The sequence below is a fragment of the Durio zibethinus genome, chromosome 25 (genome assembly GCF_047325235.1).
Source record: "Durio zibethinus cultivar Kanyao isolate XHJ-2024 chromosome 25, ASM4732523v1, whole genome shotgun sequence".
Taxonomy (NCBI): domain Eukaryota; kingdom Viridiplantae; phylum Streptophyta; class Magnoliopsida; order Malvales; family Malvaceae; genus Durio; species Durio zibethinus.
Genome location: NC_143186.1, coordinates 8,101,625 through 8,124,219, shown reverse-complemented (window position 1 = coordinate 8,124,219; position 22,595 = coordinate 8,101,625). Strand labels below are relative to the sequence as shown.

The 22,595-nt window shown below is 34.8% G+C and overlaps 1 protein-coding gene across 7 annotated transcripts; it reads right to left on the bottom strand.

Moving 5' to 3' along the window:
• Positions 1–46: 46 nt before the first annotated feature.
• On the bottom strand, positions 47–21,882 carry LOC111276058 (uncharacterized). 7 transcript variants are annotated; one of them, XR_016333465.1, is made up of 15 exons: positions 21,679–21,882; positions 20,292–21,459; positions 19,464–20,190; positions 18,638–19,133; positions 17,199–17,350; positions 13,686–17,126; positions 13,354–13,566; positions 11,428–11,631; positions 11,090–11,293; positions 9,125–9,283; positions 7,019–7,077; positions 6,043–6,390; positions 5,059–5,497; positions 1,881–1,971; positions 47–909 (listed from the first exon to the last, which is right to left on the bottom strand). XR_016333465.1 is itself a non-coding variant. In XM_022861804.2 (14 exons), the coding sequence occupies exons 1-14, from the start codon at positions 21,710–21,712 to the stop codon at positions 705–707; spliced, it is 7,881 nt and encodes a 2,626-aa protein (XP_022717539.2). In that variant the 5' UTR covers positions 21,713–21,875; the 3' UTR covers positions 47–704. The 7 variants fall into 7 exon arrangements, 5 of the variants coding, with proteins under 5 accessions (XP_022717539.2, XP_022717540.2, XP_022717541.2 ...); XR_016333466.1 differs by having other exon boundaries at positions 7,023–7,077; XM_022861804.2 differs by lacking the exon at positions 7,019–7,077 and having other exon boundaries at positions 21,679–21,875.
• Positions 21,883–22,595: the final 713 nt, after the last annotated feature.

Here is a 22,595-nt window from a genome sequence, read left to right as displayed (position 1 = left end):
AATTCTTTATCTACTCACCCACATGCCACAACTGAAACCTGAGAAATTCTATAATAGTCGCCTTGCTTCCTTCATTAAATATAATCGCAGTTAAAATGTAAAAGGGTCCATTAAGACTATCTCAGCTTCACCAGTAATTTCACAAGAATTCATGCTAGTTTATTCAATTCAAGTAGCAACATTATTGCAGCGATTCAAATTTAAGCCAAGAGCATCCTTGCCTTGCACCTTTATAAAGAATGGTGGCGCCCATCTTTTTCACAAATCCCAGCAGCCATGCTCTATGTTTTGCTAGCCAGCCGGCTGCTCTATTGCCTTTGCAAGAGCAACAGAGTGACTGTTGAAGGTCTTGGCCAATGACAAGAAGCAAATACAAATAACCCAAGCCAAAGACTCCATTGCTCACTTCTCATGTCACCCAGTCTGCGTCACTCATCATAATCTCCTTAACTCCATAATCATTCACAAGCTCCAGCCTGGATACAAGATAGCCCATGGTTTCCAACATATGTAGTCCTATGACCATGACCAACTGTACTTTCTGTATTTCCTTGGCTTGGCTGTTCCAAGTATTGCTTCAATATTTACCAAACTCAATGTTGTGGTTTCCATCTTTACTTGAGTTAGAGCAGTGGTCTATTGGCTTCCCACCATCACTGCCTCATATTATCTAGAATGCAAAAGGATTGTATTCATCTGAGATATCATTCAGTCTCTATAATACTTCTTTCCCACTCAAATACACCAGAGTTCTCTACATCTTGCAGTGATAACTCCCAAAAATCTGAAGACTTCCTCCAAAGCATATTTGAGATCATCAATAACAGTGTTTGGCAGGCATGAAGCTCATCAATCCTCTCCAAACCAGTCAGTTCAGACGAATGATCCTTCCATGGCTGGTCAAATGACCTGTATAAAGAGTACAACAAGGCATTTTAGTTTTCCTGGAGGTGCGGTAGCACAAATACCAAATGAACTTCATCAGGAAACAAGCAAGGAATATGTAGCATAAATAATAAAACCAAACATAACTTCATTCAATCTCCACCCTCGCACCCCCCTTTTATTTATTTGAAGGAAATATGTATGTGTGTATGTGCAATTTACTAGTTAGTATAAAAGCACCCCAAGAATTCATATTGCAGCTCTCTGAATGAACAGCCATACATTCAGAATTTTTTCAAATACTTTCCATGGGAAAGAACCTAATAGTAAACGCCACCAATTCACAAGTGCTGTCAATTTGATTTATCAAATAACTCAACAAATTAACAATATAAAAAAACAAACAAAAAAGGTTAAAGCTAACAAGGGAGTATGAGAAGTCAGAATATTTGTCTAGGGCAGGAAATGAAGCTAGGTCTTCTGAGTAGGCTTTCCGGCTTTACTTATTACTTGCTTTAACCAAATCTAGCCAAATGTAAGATACGCTTCCCTAAGGAAACAAGCCCAAGCAGCCTGAAGTTGGTTTTATTTTCATATTAAACAAACAATGGTCCCCTCTCTGTTTGAATCTGATGAGTGTGGGAATTGTTTTTTTTTTCAGGCTAATTTTTTTTCTTCCATTTGCAAATCAAAGAGTTGGATTATGGCATTTTGTTTTTTTTTTTCATCAAGGAAAAAAGTGAAAAAATATTGCCAAAATAACTCCATGACCCAAGCTCAAGCTTGATAATCCAACAAGCCAAATACAAAGAGGATTAATGAAGCTAAGCTTGAGCTAAAGCCAGAGTCTGAAGATGCCCCAGCTATGATGAAGCCAGACCTCACTAAACAATTAATCAACTGAACTCAGCCCAATTGCAGTTACCAAGTGTGCTATCACATCTTAACAAAACAGAAAATAAAATTATCATAAAAGCAAATATGGAGCGATTTACCATCTCCAAGCAGGATTCAATTCAGGAGGACAGCGTATCCTTGAACACAGGGTCACCATTGAAGTCTTAAAGCCAATCATGAAGTCCAATCCTGATTGAGCAAAAATCATGAAAAGGTTAGAAATGAATCAAAAAAGAATTCCATAAAAGCATAAAAATTATTTTGGAAATTGACGTACTCTCCAGGGAAATTTTTAGTAAACCCACTGATAAAAATAGTACCTTTATCCCAGGTAAGGAAAATAAACAATTAAGAAACGTTATAGCAGCTCAGTAAGGCTCAACATTACAAGCATACAAGTCAGACACCAGCAGATAGAGCATCTATCCTTCAAGCCAAAATAGTTGACATTGGCATTATTGGGTAAACCATATGTTTCTAAGTACACAAGAGCACCCTTAAACTAATTCAGAAGCCCTACAATCAACAGGGAATGGCTACTACATGCTTTCTCAAATTGTAAGAACGTGTTTTTTTTTTTTTTCCTCAAAGGCTATATCATTAATTAAGTATTGGGTTCAATTGAAACAAAAGGAAACATAATTGTAGTCACTCTCTTAACCCACTTGCCATTAAATTATATCACATTCATATTTAGGCATATAAGTGCCCATTCCTGCCACACATCCACCAATGCCATAGAACACATGGATCTTGTATTCTGTTATCCGCTTCAACCATCATAAAATGCCAAAATGAATCCAGAAAAATGTTTAATATCCACCACCTGTCACTAAGTTCACAACATCTAGCATTAATTAGTGTTGACAGATTATGTATCAAATCATGATCAATTTCCTGATTTGTTGGGATTTATATTTCTGGTCTTTTATTTGTTTCTATGTTTGGATGATTGTGTCCTGATTTTGTGGGTTTCTTTGTACATATCAATTCCTCTATATATTTGGTGATTCTTTTTAATAAAATTACACTTAGAGAACATTGTTTTTTATCTCTGTTTTCATGGTATCAGAGCAAGGTTTGCTAGTTTTTTCTTTTCTGATGGCCAAAACAACCATAACTGGTGCCTCTCAAGAAAGTAGATCAAAAGTAACTTCTGAACCAATTACTGCACTTACTCCAAAGTGCACAATTGCACAAAAAAGTAACTATCTCTCTGCTTTGGATGCAAATCAGATTGTAAGAAGTATTGGATTATAGATTTAGGGGCATCCGACCATATGTCTGGATGCCATGAATTGTTTTCAACATATAATCCATGTTCTGGAAACCTTAAGATTGCTGATGGATCACTATCCTCTATTGCTGGAAAAGGAAAAATTAAAGTTTCTAATATGACACTATTTTCAGTTTTACATGTTTCTAATTTAGCATGTAATTTAGTGTATTAGTAAATTGACAAAGGACTTGAATTATGCGGCAAAGTTCTATCCTTCATATCGTGAGTTTCAGGATTTACTTTTGGGGAGGATAATTGCCAATGCTAAGGAGTATGAAGGCTTGTACTACCTTGAGGATCTTCAACAAGTGAATAAATAAGCTTTGGCTCTAAATGGTGAATCTGTTTCTGTTTCTAGTGAAATTATGTTATGGCACAATAGATTAGGACATCCTAGTTTTCCATATCTAAAAACTCTTTTTCCTTCTCTTTTTAAGAATAAAGATGTCCATTCCTTTCGTTGTGAAACTTGTCAACTTGCCAAACACACTCATGTTCCTAATCATCCATATAGATTTTCTAAACCTTTTTCTTTAGTTCATAGCGATTTTTGGGGACCTTAATGGGAAAACAACATAACTGGAACTAGGTGGTTCATGACTTTTATAAATGATCACACACGAGCTTGTTGGGTTTACTTATTAAAAGACAAGTCTGATGTTCAGGCAATTTTTCAGCTATTTCACAAAATAATTCAAACACAATTTCAAGCCCAAATCCAAATTTTCCACATAGATAATGGGAGGGAATACTTCAACTCAATTCTTGGTGATTATCTAAAAGAAAATGGGATTTTTCACCAAAGTTCTAGTTTTAACATCTCCCAACAAAATGAGGTTGCATAATGAAAAAATCGTCACCTATTAGAAGTTGCTTGTGCCATCATGTTTACTAATAATGTTCCTAAGTTTTTTTTTTGAAGGATGCTATTTTAACAACCTCATACTTAATCAATAGACTTCCAAGTAAAGTTCTCAATTTCAAAACACCATTGAACATGTTACTTGAATCATATCCACAAACTAGGTCGTTTACTTCTTTACCCCCAAAAGTCTTTGGTTACACATCTTTTGTTCACAACAAAAGTCCATCTCATGGGAAACTAGAACCTAGAGCTGTAAAATGTATCTTTATTAGGTACTCTCCTACTCAAAAAGGGTATAAGTGCTATTGTCCATCCACGAAACAAACATTTGTCCCATTAGATGTCACATTCTTTGAAAATCCACCTCTGGGTATTGTACGAAGGTTTGGGGTAATCTTGTCAAATGGAGGAGCAAGAAACAGCATGTTGTTGCTCAAAGTAGTGCAGAAGCAGAATTTAGAGCTCTTGCACAAGGAATTTGTGAACTTATCTGGCTGAAGAGACTTTTGGGAGAATTGAAAATGATAGCTGAGTACCCTATGAAACTGCATTGTGATAACAAGGCTGCTATAAATATTGCTCCTAATCCGGTGCATCATGATCAAACAAAGCATGTGGAAGCTGATAGGCATTTTTTCAAAGAGAAGATTGATATGGGAGTGATCTATATGACCTATGTTCCTACAAAGCCACAAGTAGCAGATATCCTAATGAAGGGACTACATAAACCAAGCTTTGAGACTCTTGTTGACAAGCTGAGAATGATAAATATCTATTCTCTAGCCTGAGGGGGAGTGTTGACACATTATGTATCAAATCAGGATCAATTTCCTGATTTGTTGGGATTTATATTTCTGGTCTTTTATTTGTTTCTGTGCTTGGATGATTGTGTCCTGATTTTGTGGGTTTCTTTGTACATATCAATTCCTCTATATATTTGGGGATTCTTTTTAATAAAATAACACTCAGAGAACATTGTTTTTTATCTCTGTTTTCAATTAGAAGAGTATTTAACCTGTTAGGTTGTCAACCAACACATCAATTGATTCATTTCATAAACCAAACCCAAATATCTATTCCCACCTCAATCCATGATGCCATATAGAGAAAATATTAGTCAATTCTACTATACCTGCAAAATTGGAATCGTCAGAAAGGAGTAGGAGACAAAGTGCAGAGATGACTGATGGAAGAGCACTGCAATTTATGCCAAGAGACTGCTGGAGATAAAAGACTTGGGCTGCTAGCATCTCCTCAAAGTGAAAGCTACTTTTACTGCCTTCTTTATCCCCCTTTGCAACATATTCCAACAAAGACCAAAGAGTTTTCAAGTTTGATCTGTCTGAAAACGTGGCAGTCCAATCATTAAAATTCCAAGAAAGCTTCCCATGAATTATAGAAGCAGTTAGCCAGCGTAAAAGTTTCAATGTTAATGGCTCCTCATGTGATGCCTCCTCGGAGACTACTGGGAGGCAGAGACCAGATTCATTGCACTGAAACATTTTTCTAGACTTGGACTTCAAGGCAGTAGAAGTAGCCCACACAAGAAAACTTGAGAGCTTCTCTCGATTCTGCAAAATACATCCAAATTGAATTTATTGTTTAGTGAAGGGAACAAGGCAAATGTAGCACAATACTGGGGAAAAAAAAAAAAGAAATAACATAAGAAAAAATGGATTGAAAGAACTCCTTTCTCTTTCTCTTTTTTTTTTTTATTCTTTCCTTCTGTCTTCTGAGCCAGATATTGATTTAAAAAACTCAAAAACCGCATTAAACTAACTCAATAAGGTCAAAGTATTAGACAACCTGCTATATAGAGGCATAAGGTACTAATAGATAAGTAGCAAAGTCAAGAAACAATAAATCCCACTTCTCTTTTATTCTTAGAGCCGTTAGGGAGTTAGTCAACAAAACTTATGAGTAAAAATGTTTTTCCTGTCCCCCATTTTAAAGAAAAAGAGATAAAAAGGGACCTTAATCAGCATAATTTATAATTTTACAAAACTATTTGACATGATAAAACCAGTCATAAAATTCTCCATCAGGATATATTATACAGATACATAAGTACATAATATTCATCAAAAAAGGTATATAAACAGAGAGAGAGAATAACCATGCAAAAAATGTCAACCGGAGGTGTGCACATAAGTATAGCTTCAAGCCCACACTCGGCATTTGCAGTACTTCCAATGCCATGCTCATTAACAGCCAGAGAGATTTCAAATAAAACCTCAAGTGATAGGGAAAAATGAGGCTGGTATATTTTCCTTTTGTGGGATATCTTTAGAGTTGATATGATAATCTGTAAAGTTGGATTGACGAAAGCAGCATATTCATTTGTCACCTTCATGCCACCAACAATAAGTTTATATAGATGAGATACAAGTTCCATCAGCTGTTCAAGGGCACAGCTTTGCAACCATTCACTGATATCTTTTGATGAAATGACCACATTAACAATCTAAATCAGAAAACAGAAAAATTAGTAAATAAAGCATTTAAGTTAACATTTAGCATGTCCAGAGAAAATATGTCATTAATGGGTCATACAACTATGAATAGTAATTTAAGTGATAGGACTATTTTAAGTAATATTAAGACGGTGAAATTCAAGCAGCATCCATATTGTTTGTCCTACCATAACTAATGGAAACATAGCAATTTTTTTAAGAAACATTTTCCAACATAGAGCAATTCTGATAGTTCATATCAATGATGGCAAAGATGACAACACTAACTCAGTTTAAATCACAACGACAACCTTGAACTTTTGCTAAGTCAGAAATCAGTTTTATATGGATTGTGAAATAGAGAAACTACATTCACCTTGCAATACATGGATCACACACTCATTCATTTATTTTGATACTATTCCAAAGTTTGCAGTAAACAAAAAAAAAAATGTATGAATAAATGCAAGTCTGTGAAAAAAAATATGTTTCCCATTTAGGTGGACGGAAGAAACTGCACTGAAAACCAATTTTATGGAACCTTACTAATCCCTTAAAACAATCAACAAGGACACAGCTTCTACTATCTGATCTATGTGTCATTCATGAGGAATAGCAATTACGTAGGTAAATGGTTACCTACTCTGTCCAAGGGCATAGCCACATAGTCTGAGAGTGGGTAAAATAACAGCATTCACCTTGCAAAAAATATAAATTGTATTGAATAAAATATTAACCTTAGTAAGTTAAGTAAAAAACTTAAGTGAATGGGGTCAAAAAGTAAATTTCATCTTCACTTAACGCTCCAGTTAGATAATTTTCTTTCAATTATAGGTATGACAGTCAAAGTAGATGTCATAGTTCAGACTTTAATGTTTATAATAACACATTCTAAAAGAGGTCATTCACTGACCAACTTGGAAACCATATACAGTAACAGATTTTGGCTTATACCTGTTGAAATTCTTTCCCCTTAACTTTTTTGCCACCATACTTGCCCACTGTTCTTTCTCTTTTTATGTTTCTTTTAAATTATTTTGAATTTGTATATAAGCTACAAACTGTGATCCAAAGTCATGAGAGTAAAATGTGGCAAGAATTGACCCAAAGTTGCCTAAAGGCCAAACCCAACATGACCTGGTCCGAACTAACTTCGAAGGCCAACAACCTAAACCTGACATTGAGGGTGTGAATGAATGAGGAATTTTGAGATTCTGAGAGAAATTTAAAATGATGTCATTTTAAAATGCCTCAATTTAAAATACAATATTTAAAATCGCGTTGTTTGAATAATTACTTTTCATAATGAAATTTTGTGTATTGCAATTTGATCAAAAAAATAAAAAAAAAAAAGAAAAGTATAAAAGAAGAATAATGATGTTAGAGATAGAAAAAGAAAATATGGAAAAATATGGTATATAAGTGTCACTAGATTTGTAAAATAGTGCAGATGTTAGTGATAATATTAAAAAGATCAAGAAATATATTTAAAAATGAGTTTTTGTAGTAGGAATGTAAGAAAATAAAAGTTACATAAAAAAGGAAAGAGAATAAAAGTTTGTGTTACTAATAAAAAATAAGGAATTCACCAACGGTGTCATTTGAAATGAGAAATTTGGGCATTCAAAACCCCTTATCAAAATTCAAAGACTTTTGAAAATTCCAAATTTTATTTTCTGAAACAATGAAATATTATTTCTGGAATTTTAAATTCTTTCAACAAATGAAATCCCTCTTAATCCTCATCTAAATGCACTGAAAAATGAACCCGCAGAAACAACCAAAAAAAAAAAGGTCAAAACCCATAATGACCTGAAGTCCCAAACCCAGAATTCCAGAACATCTCAACTCAAACCTAACCAGAGCCACCCTGCCCCCTAATTGTCACCTCCAGTTAAAGTGGCAACAGACCATTGGGAACTTTGGGATTAAATCATTCAGCAGAATCTGGAAGAGAGACTATTTATCCTTTACAGACATTTATGATTCATAACCATACAAGAAAAGAGAGTGAGCAAGAGATGACGAACAAGGGAAGTCAATTCGGTGAAAGGAATTTGCTATAGATCTCTGCAGAATTTTCAGAGACATCATCTCAAAATTCTCAAGAAAAGCTTAAAAAAGTCGTGCCTACATGATAACCTCCTTAAAAGCATGAAACAAGACCTAGTTATTCATAATAAAGTAGGCATAGTCATCAAGATAACTGAAAGCCTCACAATAAGGCCAAACACATGGTGCTAATGATGATAAAGAAGGGAGAAAGCAGAATAGGGGCCCAAAAACTAGATGTCATGAATTTTGAAGGAAATAAAATCCTTAAAAAATTTCAAGGGAAAAAGACCAGCATCTTAAAAACTGTAACATACAAGAAGGTTCCAGCACATGTCAATGCCAAACGTTATGGTCCAAAGGTCATTTTACCAAAATTAGCAAATATATATATATATATGAACAAAGGTTTGCAAAGAAACAACTATAGAGCATTTAAAGAATATTTCAAAGAAACACAAAGATAGAGCTATAAAAGGTAATCAAAAAATCCAGAAACCTTCACATCACACCCTGCAGTGAAATCAATGCTACAAAAGATTTTATTCAAGGAAAAAAAAAGAGATAGAGCTGTTACAAGCTAGAAAGTAGAAAATTTGGAAATAAAAGCAGAAAATAACAAAGATAAATAAATTAATCCACATACAGGACACTGTTAATAAATTGTAGAATCAAGTGGAAGCAGGTAACTACCTCTATAACCACAGCCAGTTCGGTTAAGAAAATTTTCTTATTATCTCCAAGCAGCACTCTGCCATAGGTTGAGAGAATAGATGACAACCACGAAAACAGACTGCACCTTTCAACCAGATAATGAGCCATTTTATGAAACTCCACAGACTTTTTTAGTATCTGTAAAGCAAACAAGATAAAGGGCCTAATAAGGCAAGCTCGTCAACAACAGTACCAAATCTGGTATTAAAGTAACTTTGGCATCCACATTTTTCAAGCATAGAATTTGTTCCACTTACATTGGCAGTAATTGTTGAACTTAAATGATATTTGAATAAAGGAAAGAAGACTAGTTAAGATTAAAAGCAACAATCTAATATCATCTCTGAAATGATAGACTACCCGCTTAAAAGATTCACAAGATAATGGGCCAATTTGACATCTGAGTTTGTCACAATGGTAGCAGTCTGAACATAAAGATCAAGAAGAACAAACTGATAGAAAAATTCATAGAGCATTAGCACTAAATTACAATACACTTATAGCATCATCATAAATCCAGAATCAGCATCAACAAAATATATTTCCTCTGTTCCAAAATAATCCTCCTTCTATTTTTGGGATGTCTCAAGAATTGCTGCAACCGAAAGCCAAAGGCTAATTATCTTGTAGATGACACATATTATAGTAACATATTTATCTCAATTAATCATTATTTATGTCCCTACAATTAAAAATACCATATCTATATTGCCTATTGTTGTTTCATATTTATTTCTGATAGCCCCACCGTGTATGACTCCCATTAACAATATGGCAGCATGAGATTCTTATTATTGTTATTATGATTAGCTTTTTCCATGACTAATTGAATGAACCAGAAGAACAAACAAGAAAACTCTGGCTAGCAGGAGAAATGATGTAACCGTAGCTTGATTGGCTGACTTCTCAACTGTAGGATTCATTAAGGAGAATCCTTTTTCTAAACTTAACCTATCATAGGGAACTCAAATGTTCCCAACCATCCTCCATGCCACACAAATTCAGTACACATTTGATTGAATAGATAACTTTCATCAGATCAATCATATTAGCTGAAGGGGGAGCTCCTTAGGTTCCTGGTAAAACCATGAAATAATGTATTAAAATTGTGGACTTGGCATTAAATCCACCTTGAAATTTCCCATACTATGTCAGCAGTTTTGACACATTGTGTGATTCTATTAGGGAACCTAAGAAACTCCACCTAAACCTTACATTTATCCCAATAATATGATATAAATTCTTACTCACATCTTCATTTAATTAATATTTTGGCTCATTTTCACCTCACTTTTTTCTCTCTAAAATTGAATCTCTCTTTAGTCTCTTCAAAGCCCTACCTCTAAGCCTTAATCACTCGGTTTCCATTCATTTCCCATTACATCATTCATCCCATATTTAGAATATTCAAACCACCAAAGCTTTGTACAAGTACCATACCAATACAAAACCTAATTCTTCTTCACCTGTCGCCACTCACCACACTTAAGTTCTTCCAGGATTGCCCAACTACTGTCTTCTTTCCCTTTGATATATATAACACAATCTAAACTTTAAAGAACCCTAAACCACAAATATCAAACTTTCAATACACGCTTCTTTACTAAAACCGTTCATCAAGTTCGTATAAAATGACCTATGTTACTCAATTTCTTATAGTTTAGAACTTAAATATACTGCCAATCATAATTAGTGTGAACTTATTTAATATTTTCTTAATCCTCAAGCTCTTTCAAAGCAGAAATATATAGGGACATAGAGACCCAAATCAAATTAACAATAAGAAAATAGTATGATTGTATCAGTGACAAGATGATAATGTGTGAAAACTAAATTTACAGAAAAAGTGACAAGGTTCAACATTTTCAAGAAACAGGGCAATGAAAATATGATACAGGAGTATATAAAAAAACAGACAACCAACCATAACAGCCTAAATAGTACCTGAAGAATTAGTTTCTTTGACTCAATATCTGAAAGAGGGGAAGCATAAAAACTCATCAGAGTCTCTAGAATAGAGCTCCTGATATATAACCAAGCATCATCCTCTAAATTAAGCCCTGCATAAGCTAGGCGAAGTATCCAGAGCCGCTGTGCCCTAAAGTTAACAGCTTTACTATGGAAAAAATCATGGAATAAGGGTATTTGCTGCAAACACAAATGAAGCATACAAAGAGTTAGTTACCATATAAAGTAATAATTAGAAAAGAGAAAGAAATTAGAAGAAGCATATTTAACAAAAGGTTTTCGGCATTTTGCAAAACTTGGTGATAAACAAGTACCTTCATAGTTACCCTAGAAGAGTCCATCAAAAGCTTATTTAAGGTTGAATAATGTTCATGTAAAGGATCCAACAAAATCTGCGATGTCTCTGCAGAAAAAATAGCTACAACAGAAGGGATTCTTTGCCATGGTTCCTCTATTCCATTTTGCATATACATCAACAACAGGTGAAGTCGCATAACATCCATTTTCTTCTGACACCCCTGCAATAATTAATTTGAACCTTGGATAAAAATTTCTTACTAAAAATTCTATGCAATTAGCAAACTTACGCACAACAATTAGTCAGTTAAACATAATATCCAATGTTGATAATATCTAAGCCAATTAACAGCTTAAGTTCTAGTCTACATTCAATTACCAATGTTTAGGGAATCCACTTCCAGAAAGAATTATTAATACAGGGAAATCTCATAATTTTCCAAATTTCAAGCATTGTGGAACCATTGAACTGAAACAGGCAAAATTGTGAGACAGCCAAGGAGTAACTAACTAAGAGGGGCAATTTACTTTATAAAAAGGTTTATCAGTTAAACTTATGTTAATTACTTTTCAAAGTAATTATGTTTCCCTGTGCTGGTGAGAAGCAAGATGATTCAAATTGTGCAAACTTCATCAGACCGTTCATCAGCCAAAAAAAAAAGATCTGACACAAGGTTTGCTTTCTGCCTGTCTGTAAAGATTACACTTTGAAGGCAACATAATTTTGCAAGCCACTTAGAAGATCATTTCGATGAAAACAAAAAGGACAAATTTATGATCAAAAGCTTAAGGTATGTGGAGAAAATTATGATAATTATAAAACCCTAACACTTATTCTCCCTTTGAAAATTTTTATAAGACACACATATCTACAACTATTACTCTATAACTATTAAGAGGACAGATGTTAAACCACCATAGAGAAAATTTTGGAAAGTGATTTGATATGTCGAGAGAAAATGCGTGTATGATAAAAGTGCACACAGAAGAGGCATTGGAGACGATGCAAGCTGCAGTTTGTGGAAAAACCCATGTTGAGAGACTTGCCATGAAGCAAGGTGGCTATGGATAGACTCCTTTCCCCCAGGAAGCAAACTATGTTTTACAGAGCATCTCACCTTGATTGGTTCTCTATTAATATCAATGGTAGGTAAATGAGAAGTTTGGTGAACGGAACTGACCTATGTTTGCAAACATGATATGGCTCATAGAGAAGTGGAGGAATAGGGCTATTTTAGCCAATGATAAGAGTTCCAGGGATGGAAAAATCGGAGATCATAGGATAAGTTATTAAAGAATATCTCACCAAGTCCATGAGCACAGACAAAAAGGATCCTAGATCAGAAATCCTTCTCCATTCAGTTAAACCAGATTAGGTTTGGCTTAAACTCAACTTTGGTGGTAGCTAGAATTAAAAAATGAAGCTTATGGAGATATTAGAGGGGAATGGGAGAATTGGATAGAAGGTTTTACTTGCTTCCTTGGAGATTGTTCAATTGACCTTGCTGAACTTTGGGGAACATAACATGGAATTTAAATGGCCAAGAGTATGGAGCTGGACAGAGTGGAAATTGAAACTGATTCATTAAGCTCAGTGCTTATGATCAAACAACCCACCCAACTCAAACACCCTCTTTCCCATATCATCCAACCCACCAAAAATCTCTTGAACACCAAATGGACATGGAGACCTTTCAACATCCCTTGGCAAAAGAATTTCATTGCAGACTGGCTAGCCAACAAAAGATTATTTAAACACCCCAGAATCTAGATTTACCAGCAAGCTCCAGACAATCTGAAATCTCTCTTGCTTGCTGACATAGTGGGAGTTGGGTATCCCAGACTAGTTTAATTGTTATTGCTCAGGACCATTGGCCCTCCATTTTACCATAAAAAAGAAGTGCAACAATAACTGATATACAAAAAATTAAAAAATCCAGTACCTCCAGTGAAATCTTGAATCTTGAAAGAACTTCATATGCCAATTTTCTCATCCCAACATCAAGAGAAGACATGCTTACAAATGCAACAGCAAGCAAGCCTAAACCAGCAAACTCGACCGGTTCAATATAGCCTGCCGACAAACTATGAATTGAAAAGCGCATGATAAAAACAGGATCATATCGCTGTATTTTTCCGGCACCAGGAGAAGGTGGCTGCAAATATTGAAATTATAAAAATTATCTGTGTTATATCATAATCATTACATGAAATACAAATGCTAGAGCAACAGAACAAAACTCAGAGGCATAGACTACACTAACCAAGGATATACCTTAATCATGTCCTTAAGATTATCTGTTGGAAACTTGTTCAAGGATAAAGGCTCATCACTAGCAGTTCTATCATAAGGAAAGTGCAGCACTGTTGCGGCACATACTTTGGGTTCAACCAGAAGATTCTCCCTGTACTTAATTTTTCGACCCTCTAGAACTGCTTCAGTATCAGTGATGATATCAATAGAAGCATTATGCTCCAGCCCATGTTCATTTTTTACTTTCATAGCAGCACTGCCCCAAAGGTAATCCATTTCTGCAATATATTTAGATTCCAATGAATCAATTGACTCAATTTCATTCATCAGACTGTATATCTCCAAGTCAATTTCACCAAGTGTTGCACCATAAGAAGACAAAAGCAACAAATGCAATTCTTTAAGATTTATGCCATTATCATTTCTAGAATCAAAACCAGACTGATCAGTGCCAGACTGGAGAAGTGTTCTAAGTAACTTAAGAATTTCTAACTGCTTCACACACATCACAGCTGCTTCCTGGTCATCCTTGCCATCATTCATATTTGAAGAGATATGAGGGATAACAAGCAACCTCAGAATACTAGACATTGGCCTAAAAAAGGTACCGGTCTCCGAGACAGATGATTTAGATATAGAGTGAATCATAGGGCCAAACTGAGAGTGACCAAGCAACATTTGGAGGCATAGAACACGTGAAAATTTTCCCTCTGACAGCAATATGAGGATGCTTCGTAGAATTCTCAGTGTATTGGAATCTTCAAATCTATGGAGGAGGGTGGATCTCATTAATTGTTCTACAAAAGGAATAGATTGCAACTGAATTAGATAACCGTGCATTTTTCTGGTCAGTTGAAGAATATTTCCCAAGATGAAAACTTCCAAATGTCCGTACAAGCATAAGCAATCCCCACTATTTGCTATTATTGATTTGGAATACTCTGGAACTAAAGGTAATTTCTTAACCATCCATTGCCATGCACCCACTAAAGCATTCATAAAATGCATTTTTGATGAGTCTGCTTTATTAGATCCCAATATTAATGAAATTTCCTTCAAGCCTCCATCTGTTTCTTCTGGCAGAAACAGCTCTTTATCGTCTTCCGGAAATAACAGCATCCTGCAGAATGATATTTTGGCAACAACTTTATTAATATGGTTCAATGACTTGTTAACTGAACTAAAATCCATTTCAGTAACATTGCAATCAAGCAGTTCTTCATGTGTAGCAGAACTAGCAAAAATGGAATTAAAAAGCTCCAATCGCTTTTTCAGTTTGAAAGAGTCTCCACTTAACAAAAAGTGATATCTCAACAAATTAATTGCTTTCCCCAGAAGACTTCCATCAACCAGATTAAAAAGTTCTTCAGCAGAAGATGGCAAGAACTCACTGTATTCCTCCTGAAATATATCTGTGGACACAAAGCTGTTCCAATGCACGAAACTGTTCAACAGCAACCTTGAATAAAAGGATGGTATACTTTTAAAATGCTGGTAAAAATTCGTCTTAAATTTCACAAAAGCTGAATTTACCAATGATAAAGCAGCAGGAAGAAGCATCATAAAATCCTGATCTGAAAGGGCATAGCCAGAGACTTCTTTCATCAGAAAGCCATTGGAAAGAAAATTTCTGTTTAAGATACTTAAAAATAATTGCCCAAAGATTGATAGATGCAGGGGACTCATCTCAATAAGAAGATGCAACAGTCTAGCTTTTCCAATGCTGGTTCTAGAAATGCAATGAGAAACTATTTCTACTGGAGTGCTCATTATAACCCTTGACATTACTGCACTTGATGGATGAAGTGCACCATGATGCGTGTTTTTTTGCCTATACACAGAACTAACAGCTCTAACAGCTCTTAGCAAACACATATCGGCAAAATCCAATTTGAAATTACAGGCAAATTTACAAACTGTAACATAGATATCCTCCAACCGGTTAACATCAAAAGTCTTCTCTTCCACTTCCCATAAGAAATCATATGGTGCTCTCATTATTAGAGGCTGCTCCAAATAAGTGGACAAAACTTCAAAAGCACCACCAGCAATGGAAAAACCAACAGACAGAGCAGACATTACATGAAAATTTTCGACTGTCAGTTGATTCACATTAATTCTATTAAACATCCAATTCCCCAATTCAAGAAGCCCAAAAGGGGATATAAATCGAATCAAAGCATGTAAAGCACAAAATGATGAGAGAAGTGGCTGCAAATCTCCACTAGCACTGCACACATCAAACCTGTCCCTCAGGTCTAGAAACAGCCTTTGTACCAGGGAACTGAAAGCCCTCTGAAATGTCCTCCTTGGCCCATCTTCAATGACAGAATAATGGCTTTTTGAAAAATATAAGTAGTACTCTAAAGTTGCAGTCAACAGATCCAGGACATGACGATCTAATTTATGAAGTCTCTGGCTAGATAAACTCAGAAAAGTCTCCAAACCATTCCCTAAGAGTCCTGTTGTCACCAGACTCACCTCCTTATTACAGCTCAAAGGGCAAGTCAGCGATGCTATCACTGCCGGATGACCTAAGATAGTTTCTGCCACTTCTCTTATGGTTTCTGCTGACAAAGGAACATCACTATCCATTAAACATTCAAAATCAGGCTTTAAAGCCAACAGTTGGGAAAACATATCCTTTACAAGAATCAAGCACATATCAGAAAGTTGTTCCAGTTCAGTTAACTGTTTGCTTCTATAAGAAACTCGCACATGATAAAACCAAAATAACACAAGGCGCAGACAGGAAATGGGCCCATCACTAGTCCATTCTGACCTCTTAGCCAAAAGCAAGTCCTGCACTTTGGAGTGCTCCGATAAATAAAGGGCATCAGTGCTTATAATTGCAGAAAATAGCACGTGAAATGGAATCTGCTTCAAAAACAAACTAAATGCTGTGGCAGCTGATTGTATCGTATCTAAATCAATGTCAGAAATCATTCCTTCAGCATCATCATTGCCTTGTTGATGGATCCTTGTCAAAGCCATTTCCAGACCAGGAAAAAACACCTCAGGCCATAAATTAGAAATACCAACAAAAAAATTTTGCTCACTAAATATTAATGATGATAAAAGTAGGACAGCTACACCAAGCTTCAGAGAAATAGTCATTACCGAAGGAAAATTCAATAATATATCCTCAGGTGCCGCACATAATGTTGCAGAATAAAAGGCTTTAACTATTCCACTTAGTTCACCTTGATGCTCATTTCTAATAATTTTTTTCACTTCACAAAGTGTATTTGCAAAAGAATTATCATCAAGGATAGCAGTTTTGTCAATTGAAAGATAGTAATGAGGTCGTGGATACAAAGCATTTTGTGAAAAGTACAACAAGCTCTTCAGTGGCCTCCACTCACAAAAGAAATCCCCAGAATCATAAACCATGGAACAGCGATCACCAAGTCCCTCAGACAAAACTGATTGAATTAAATCAGACAAGAGTGCTGCATCTACCTAAAATTTCAGTTATCTTAGAAAATCACAAATAGAAAGTTTTCTAGCATAAGCTAAGTGCAAAATATGTACCTGTGTCTGCAAGAGATACTTCAATGTATTGCACACATACAATGATATCATTGACTTCTCAGATAATGAAAAGGTTCCAGATGAGGAATTGAGCAATCTTAGACATTTATTGAGGGCACATATAATGAGAAGGCTAAAGTTCGGTGATATACCTGCAGAACATGAGCAGTGGCTTCAATAAATAATACTGCCATTTATCTCAAATTTTGAGGGACAGAAAAATCTTGAACCACAGATCAAAGTCTCCTCCCAACTTATTTTACGTATTTTTTAAAAGAAGATTTACTTTTAAAAGTATTAGCAAAGTCACCATAATTTTAAATTTTATCAGTGAAACCTTATCAATTGACACAAAATCTAACAGTCTCAAAACATCTATCTTAAAACCTTAAAAGATTATCTAGATGTTGAGTAATTGATATTTCTACTATCAAATACTAAACCGGAACCAATTTTCTGCTAAGCTTGTTAGTAAATATTGCTAGTTGCAGAATCAAAAAAATGGCATGCTCTTACAATAAATGCAATAATTTTATCAACCTCATATAAGTTGTTACTGCCCAAAATAAAGAAGACAAATTGCAGCTATGGTAATCAGGTCATAAAAGCTGATCTTGGTCTTAAAGTATTTGTCAATAAATTGAACAGGAATTAGGAATACTTTGCATAGAGTTAAATATTAAGAATAACTAAAACAGACAGAGCAACAGAAAGAGCAATAACAGAACTACTAAGGCAAAGACTGAGTCCTGCATATAATAGACCATTATCTATTTATTTTGTAATGCTATAGAGCTACCAAACTGTTCACGAGGGCAAATTTTTGCTGTAAAAAAATTTATATATATTTTAAGCTCACGGCATCTCTCAAAAATTCTTGAAATAGCTGAAAAATGGAACAGCTTTGTTCACCAAATTCTTGAAAAACTGGAAGAGAAGGGAAGCAAAAGTTCCCCATTTGATTGCAGATCAGTCAATATTTGAACAAGCAATCTCAATGACAAACAGCTTAAAGCAATATAAACCTTGAAGTTTAATGCATCTATTACTAGAAGCATAAATATACAAACTCCCCGTCTCTTTATGTTTGTTGCCATTTGACTTTTATGTACATTAATGAAAAAAGAAGCCTTAACTTTAGTGCATTGTTTATTAAAATATTAAAATTTTTATAACATTCATTTATAATGCTTTTTAATACAAAACGTTAAAAAAATATAAAAATAAAAATTGCAAAAAATAAATTTGAAATACTTAAACAGTATTGGGTGTTCAAAAATGGAAAAGGAGCAATTTTGGGATACCCCAACAAGGAAAGCTGGACAACGAAAATTAGACAGAAGAGTACGTCCTATTAGTAACTACAAATTACACTTACAAAACTATGTATGCAAATATAACAATGTAAGGTCAACCAAAGGATATAAATTACTAGCTACCTTTAAAGCCTTTTAAGCGGGATATGTAACGCCGAAATATATCCCAATGTTTGAACAGATTATTCCCAATGGTGGAAATAGCATCACCTAAGAATGAGACAACAACTGCAGAAAGGCTCTGCAGCACTTCTACTCCATGCACCTCAACAGAGGATTTATTTCTTCTATAACCTGGCAAAAATAAGAACCATGCATCAATTTCACATGGGTTTCTGTCAAAGGCACCAGTACTCAACATAGCTGCTCTTGCCAGTAAATATGCCTGATTCTTTATGTCACTATTTGGTGGAAGAATTAGCAAGTTAATGAACATCTGCAGATGCTTGTACATCAGCAATGGGATTCTATTAAATTTTCTGTTCGCTGGAGACCATCCTATGTATTCTATTAGCAAAGACAGAAGAGAGCGCTGAAGATCTATTGGCAATGCTGATGGACTGCTCAGAAGATTCATGAAGAAGTCAAATGATCCTTCTAATACAGTAGGTAGAGCCTGCTGCACAAAGTAAGAGAAAAAAAAAACTATTTTAGAACTAAATTACAGTAGAGATCATTCACTTTAGATGTCAAAATAAAAAAGAATGATAAGCTTCCATTTTTCCTCAAAAATGATAGTATAGGTTGATGTATAGAGCTAATCCATGGCACTCATTTAGTGCCTTGACTGGAAACTTCATTATGCAAAAGGATGCTGCTAAGAAAAACCAAACATCCATTAGAATATTTGCTCTGCCAGTTGAACATGTGCATTTTGGTGACATATCTCTCAAACAAGGTTCTATGAATTGGAACTTAAAAGATACATATTCAAAGAACTGAAACTTACAAGATAAATCTTGAGAGTGTCCAGAAGCTTAGAGTAGAAATACATCTCCACATCTTTTAATTCCATAATAGGGCTGGAGGATAGGTCTAAACCCCAAATTTCTGAAATGACATTCAAAAATTCCTTTACAGTGCCCAACACATCTGTCACATGTGCATCTGCAACCATGTCATGATCCTCGGGCAAAGCAATGTCAGGACCAGAGGTTATCCCACCTACAATAATGTCTGAATCCTCCTTTGAAACACCAGCTTTCAATTTCTTTAAACTGCTGTTTTCTGAAAATGTTTCTAAACCAGGTTTCCTCTTCAAAGAAGGAATTCTACCGTGGGTACCCAGCGAAGAAAATAGTGTCAACAAGACCTGTGTATTAGGGAGCAAAGTTTGAACCTCATTCTGAATATCTCGCTTCAATGATGCCCAACTTTCCATCATCTGATTCCTCACACAAGAAATGTGGCTCAAAGAACTGATGAAGGAATCCAACAACTTCAACTCCTCCAAAAGAACCCTTAAGGCTCCATGCTTCACAAGAAAATCAGAGTGAAGCAAACCCTTGGTGACTACAGATCTGCTGAGTGGACGAGGACATATGCAATTAATGATATTCTGCACATCTACACTATCAAAGGAAGGCGGATCATGAGACTTAGCGTCAAAGAAACCAAATGGATTTCCCATGGCCACTGAGGAAATCAAGCTTGCAGCCAGAGAAACAGTAGAAAACCTGCAAGTGCTTCAGTTACCATTAATAAATGCAGTAATATAGGAAACAGTATTAACAAGGATAAAGGGCAGGATCTTATGAAAGTGATGAGGAAAACTGACCAAGTAGGCGATGCATGATCTTCAACACTGTATGGGAACTCATTCATATAAGCTGCACCCAAGGATGGTCTCCCCCTAAGAGTAGCCAAAAGTAAGTCCTTATGATAGCCAATCTCTGTTGCTTTTAGCTTTTTCATGACCCCCAATAATCTCTTTGGATTACCCTTTAATGGATTAGGATGTCTCTCCAAATCAGGCATCAACCCATTAGAAGGATCTGTGCATACCATAAGAAGAACAGTGTAGGCCAATTCTGCAGCAACTCCCCCATTCTCCCTTCCAGAAATGTTTACCAGCTGTTCTAAAGTAACACTGCCAAAGAGAACGCTCCTAAGACCTGGGGGCACTAATGACTCTTCTGTGAGAACCCTATCACGCAATGTAGCCAAAATATATGTAACAGTTTCATCATCATCATTCCCAAGGCATCTCAGTACACCAGAATACATTTCTCTCTGTTGCAAGATCCACCTCAACAACCCCGGCTTCCCCATCTCCAAAAATGACATAGCAAACCCAACAAACGACTTTCTAGTCGAATATTTTTTCTTATCAATCTGCTTTCTTTTTTTATACTCTGAAAGCTTAGAAAACCCCTGGAGTTTAAAATCAAATTTCCTGGCAACCTCAGAAGCCAAGCCTGAACCACGCCTAATAACCGATCCCATCAACAAAAGTGCAGCATTTTGACGCTTCCCATCTTTACTATTCAATTCCTTATAAACATCCTCCAACTTTTCATCAACAATCAATCTAGCAAACTTATCAAGCACCCTACTCACACCCAATTTATAATTGTATCTTCTCCCCTCAGGATGACTCAAAATAGATGAAATCAAAGATAAAACATAGGACATTCCAGGTTTCCCCTGTCGAAGCTTCCAAGCTTCTAGAAGCTCCGACAAGGAAGGAGAAGTCCGAACATAAAGATGAAGCAATTCAGCTCCAGCATCAGTTTTGAGCAACTTAACAAACTCTTTGGTAGCATCTGAAAACAATTTGATTTCAATAGAATTGATCTTATGCAATAATTCTTTCAATTTAGCTTCCCGAGACGACTCAAAAACAGATGTTTCAGAAACTCCTTCCCCTTCTTCTTCCTCTTCCTCTTCCTCTCCCCCTCCTTCAAACTCACTTTCAGTATCATTATCACATTCCATAACTGCAACTAAACGATAACAAAATAAATAAATAAATAATGACAATAATTCAAACCAAATTTCATTATTAGAAAAACCCAGTTATTACAGATATTATTATAATTATAATTAAAAAGAACAGAGCAAAAACTAAACAAAACCAAGAAAAAATTTAAAAAAAAAAAAATTCCAAATAGTCATTGAAAATTTCTATAAAGAAAAAGTGGGAAACAAAGAAGATGTTATACCTTGCTTATTAGAGGCAGAAATGGGTTCCTCCATTAAAGGGCAAAGTGAAAAAAAAAAACCGAAGCCGCTGAAATAAACTCGACGGTTTTGCCACTCTCTGTCTAAAATTGCAGAGTAGGGTTTAAGAAAGAGAGGGTTTAGGTTAAGGGCCCGCCGGTCTCCTTTTTTTTTTTTTTTTTTTTTTTTTTTTTTTGGGCTGGGCTAGACTTCTTCGTCTTCGGTTTAGAGAGGTTCAATAACTTTAATAGGAATAAACAATATGACCCAACAAACTTTCTTAGATTTCCTACTTTTTCCAACTGTTTTTCATTTATGAAAAAAACAAGTTTTTTTTTTAATTTGTGGAAAGGAACAAAACAAATTATAATTTAAGTTCTTTTAGTTATAACTATAATCAAATATTACATTAATAATTGAATAATAATCATAATAATTGAATAATTAATTAATTAACAAACTAAAACGTAACTAAATAACTAAGCTTAGATACAATGAAACTTAAATCAAGCCTTATTTTGGACTAACACTTTGTATTAATTTAAAAATAATTGCTTTTGACAATTATTTAAATATACTTCGGACAAACACATGATATTATATATTTTATCAAATACAATTAACATTTCAATAACATTAATAATATTAATTTTGTATAGAATGGAGGAAGATGGCGTGTCCACGTGCTACCCCTCTATTCCTCCATTTTTATTTTTTTTTTGTTAAATATATTTTTTATTTTTTATTTTTATTTTTATTTGTTTTTAATTAAATAAATTTTATTAAAAAACAGCCTATGAAAATAGAAATGATGAAACAATCCACATTTAATTAATTTTAATTTTTTAAAAAATATTTATTTTTTTAAAATAAATACAATTACATTCATTTATATATTATCATCCATTAAAATTTGATA

Bases quoted from the DNA above. Each gene is read 5' to 3' on its own strand.
- LOC111276058 (XM_022861804.2), bottom strand. From the start codon at position 21,712: ATGGAGGAACCCATTTCTGCCTCTAATAAGCAAG. The intron at 21,460-21,678 runs GTATAACATCTT...GTTATCGTTTAG, and splicing joins TTCTGCCTCTAATAAGCAAG to TTGCAGTTATGGAATGTGAT. The intron at 910-1,880 runs GTAAATCGCTCC...CTCTTTATACAG, and splicing joins TTGAATCCTGCTTGGAGATG to GTCATTTGACCAGCCATGGA.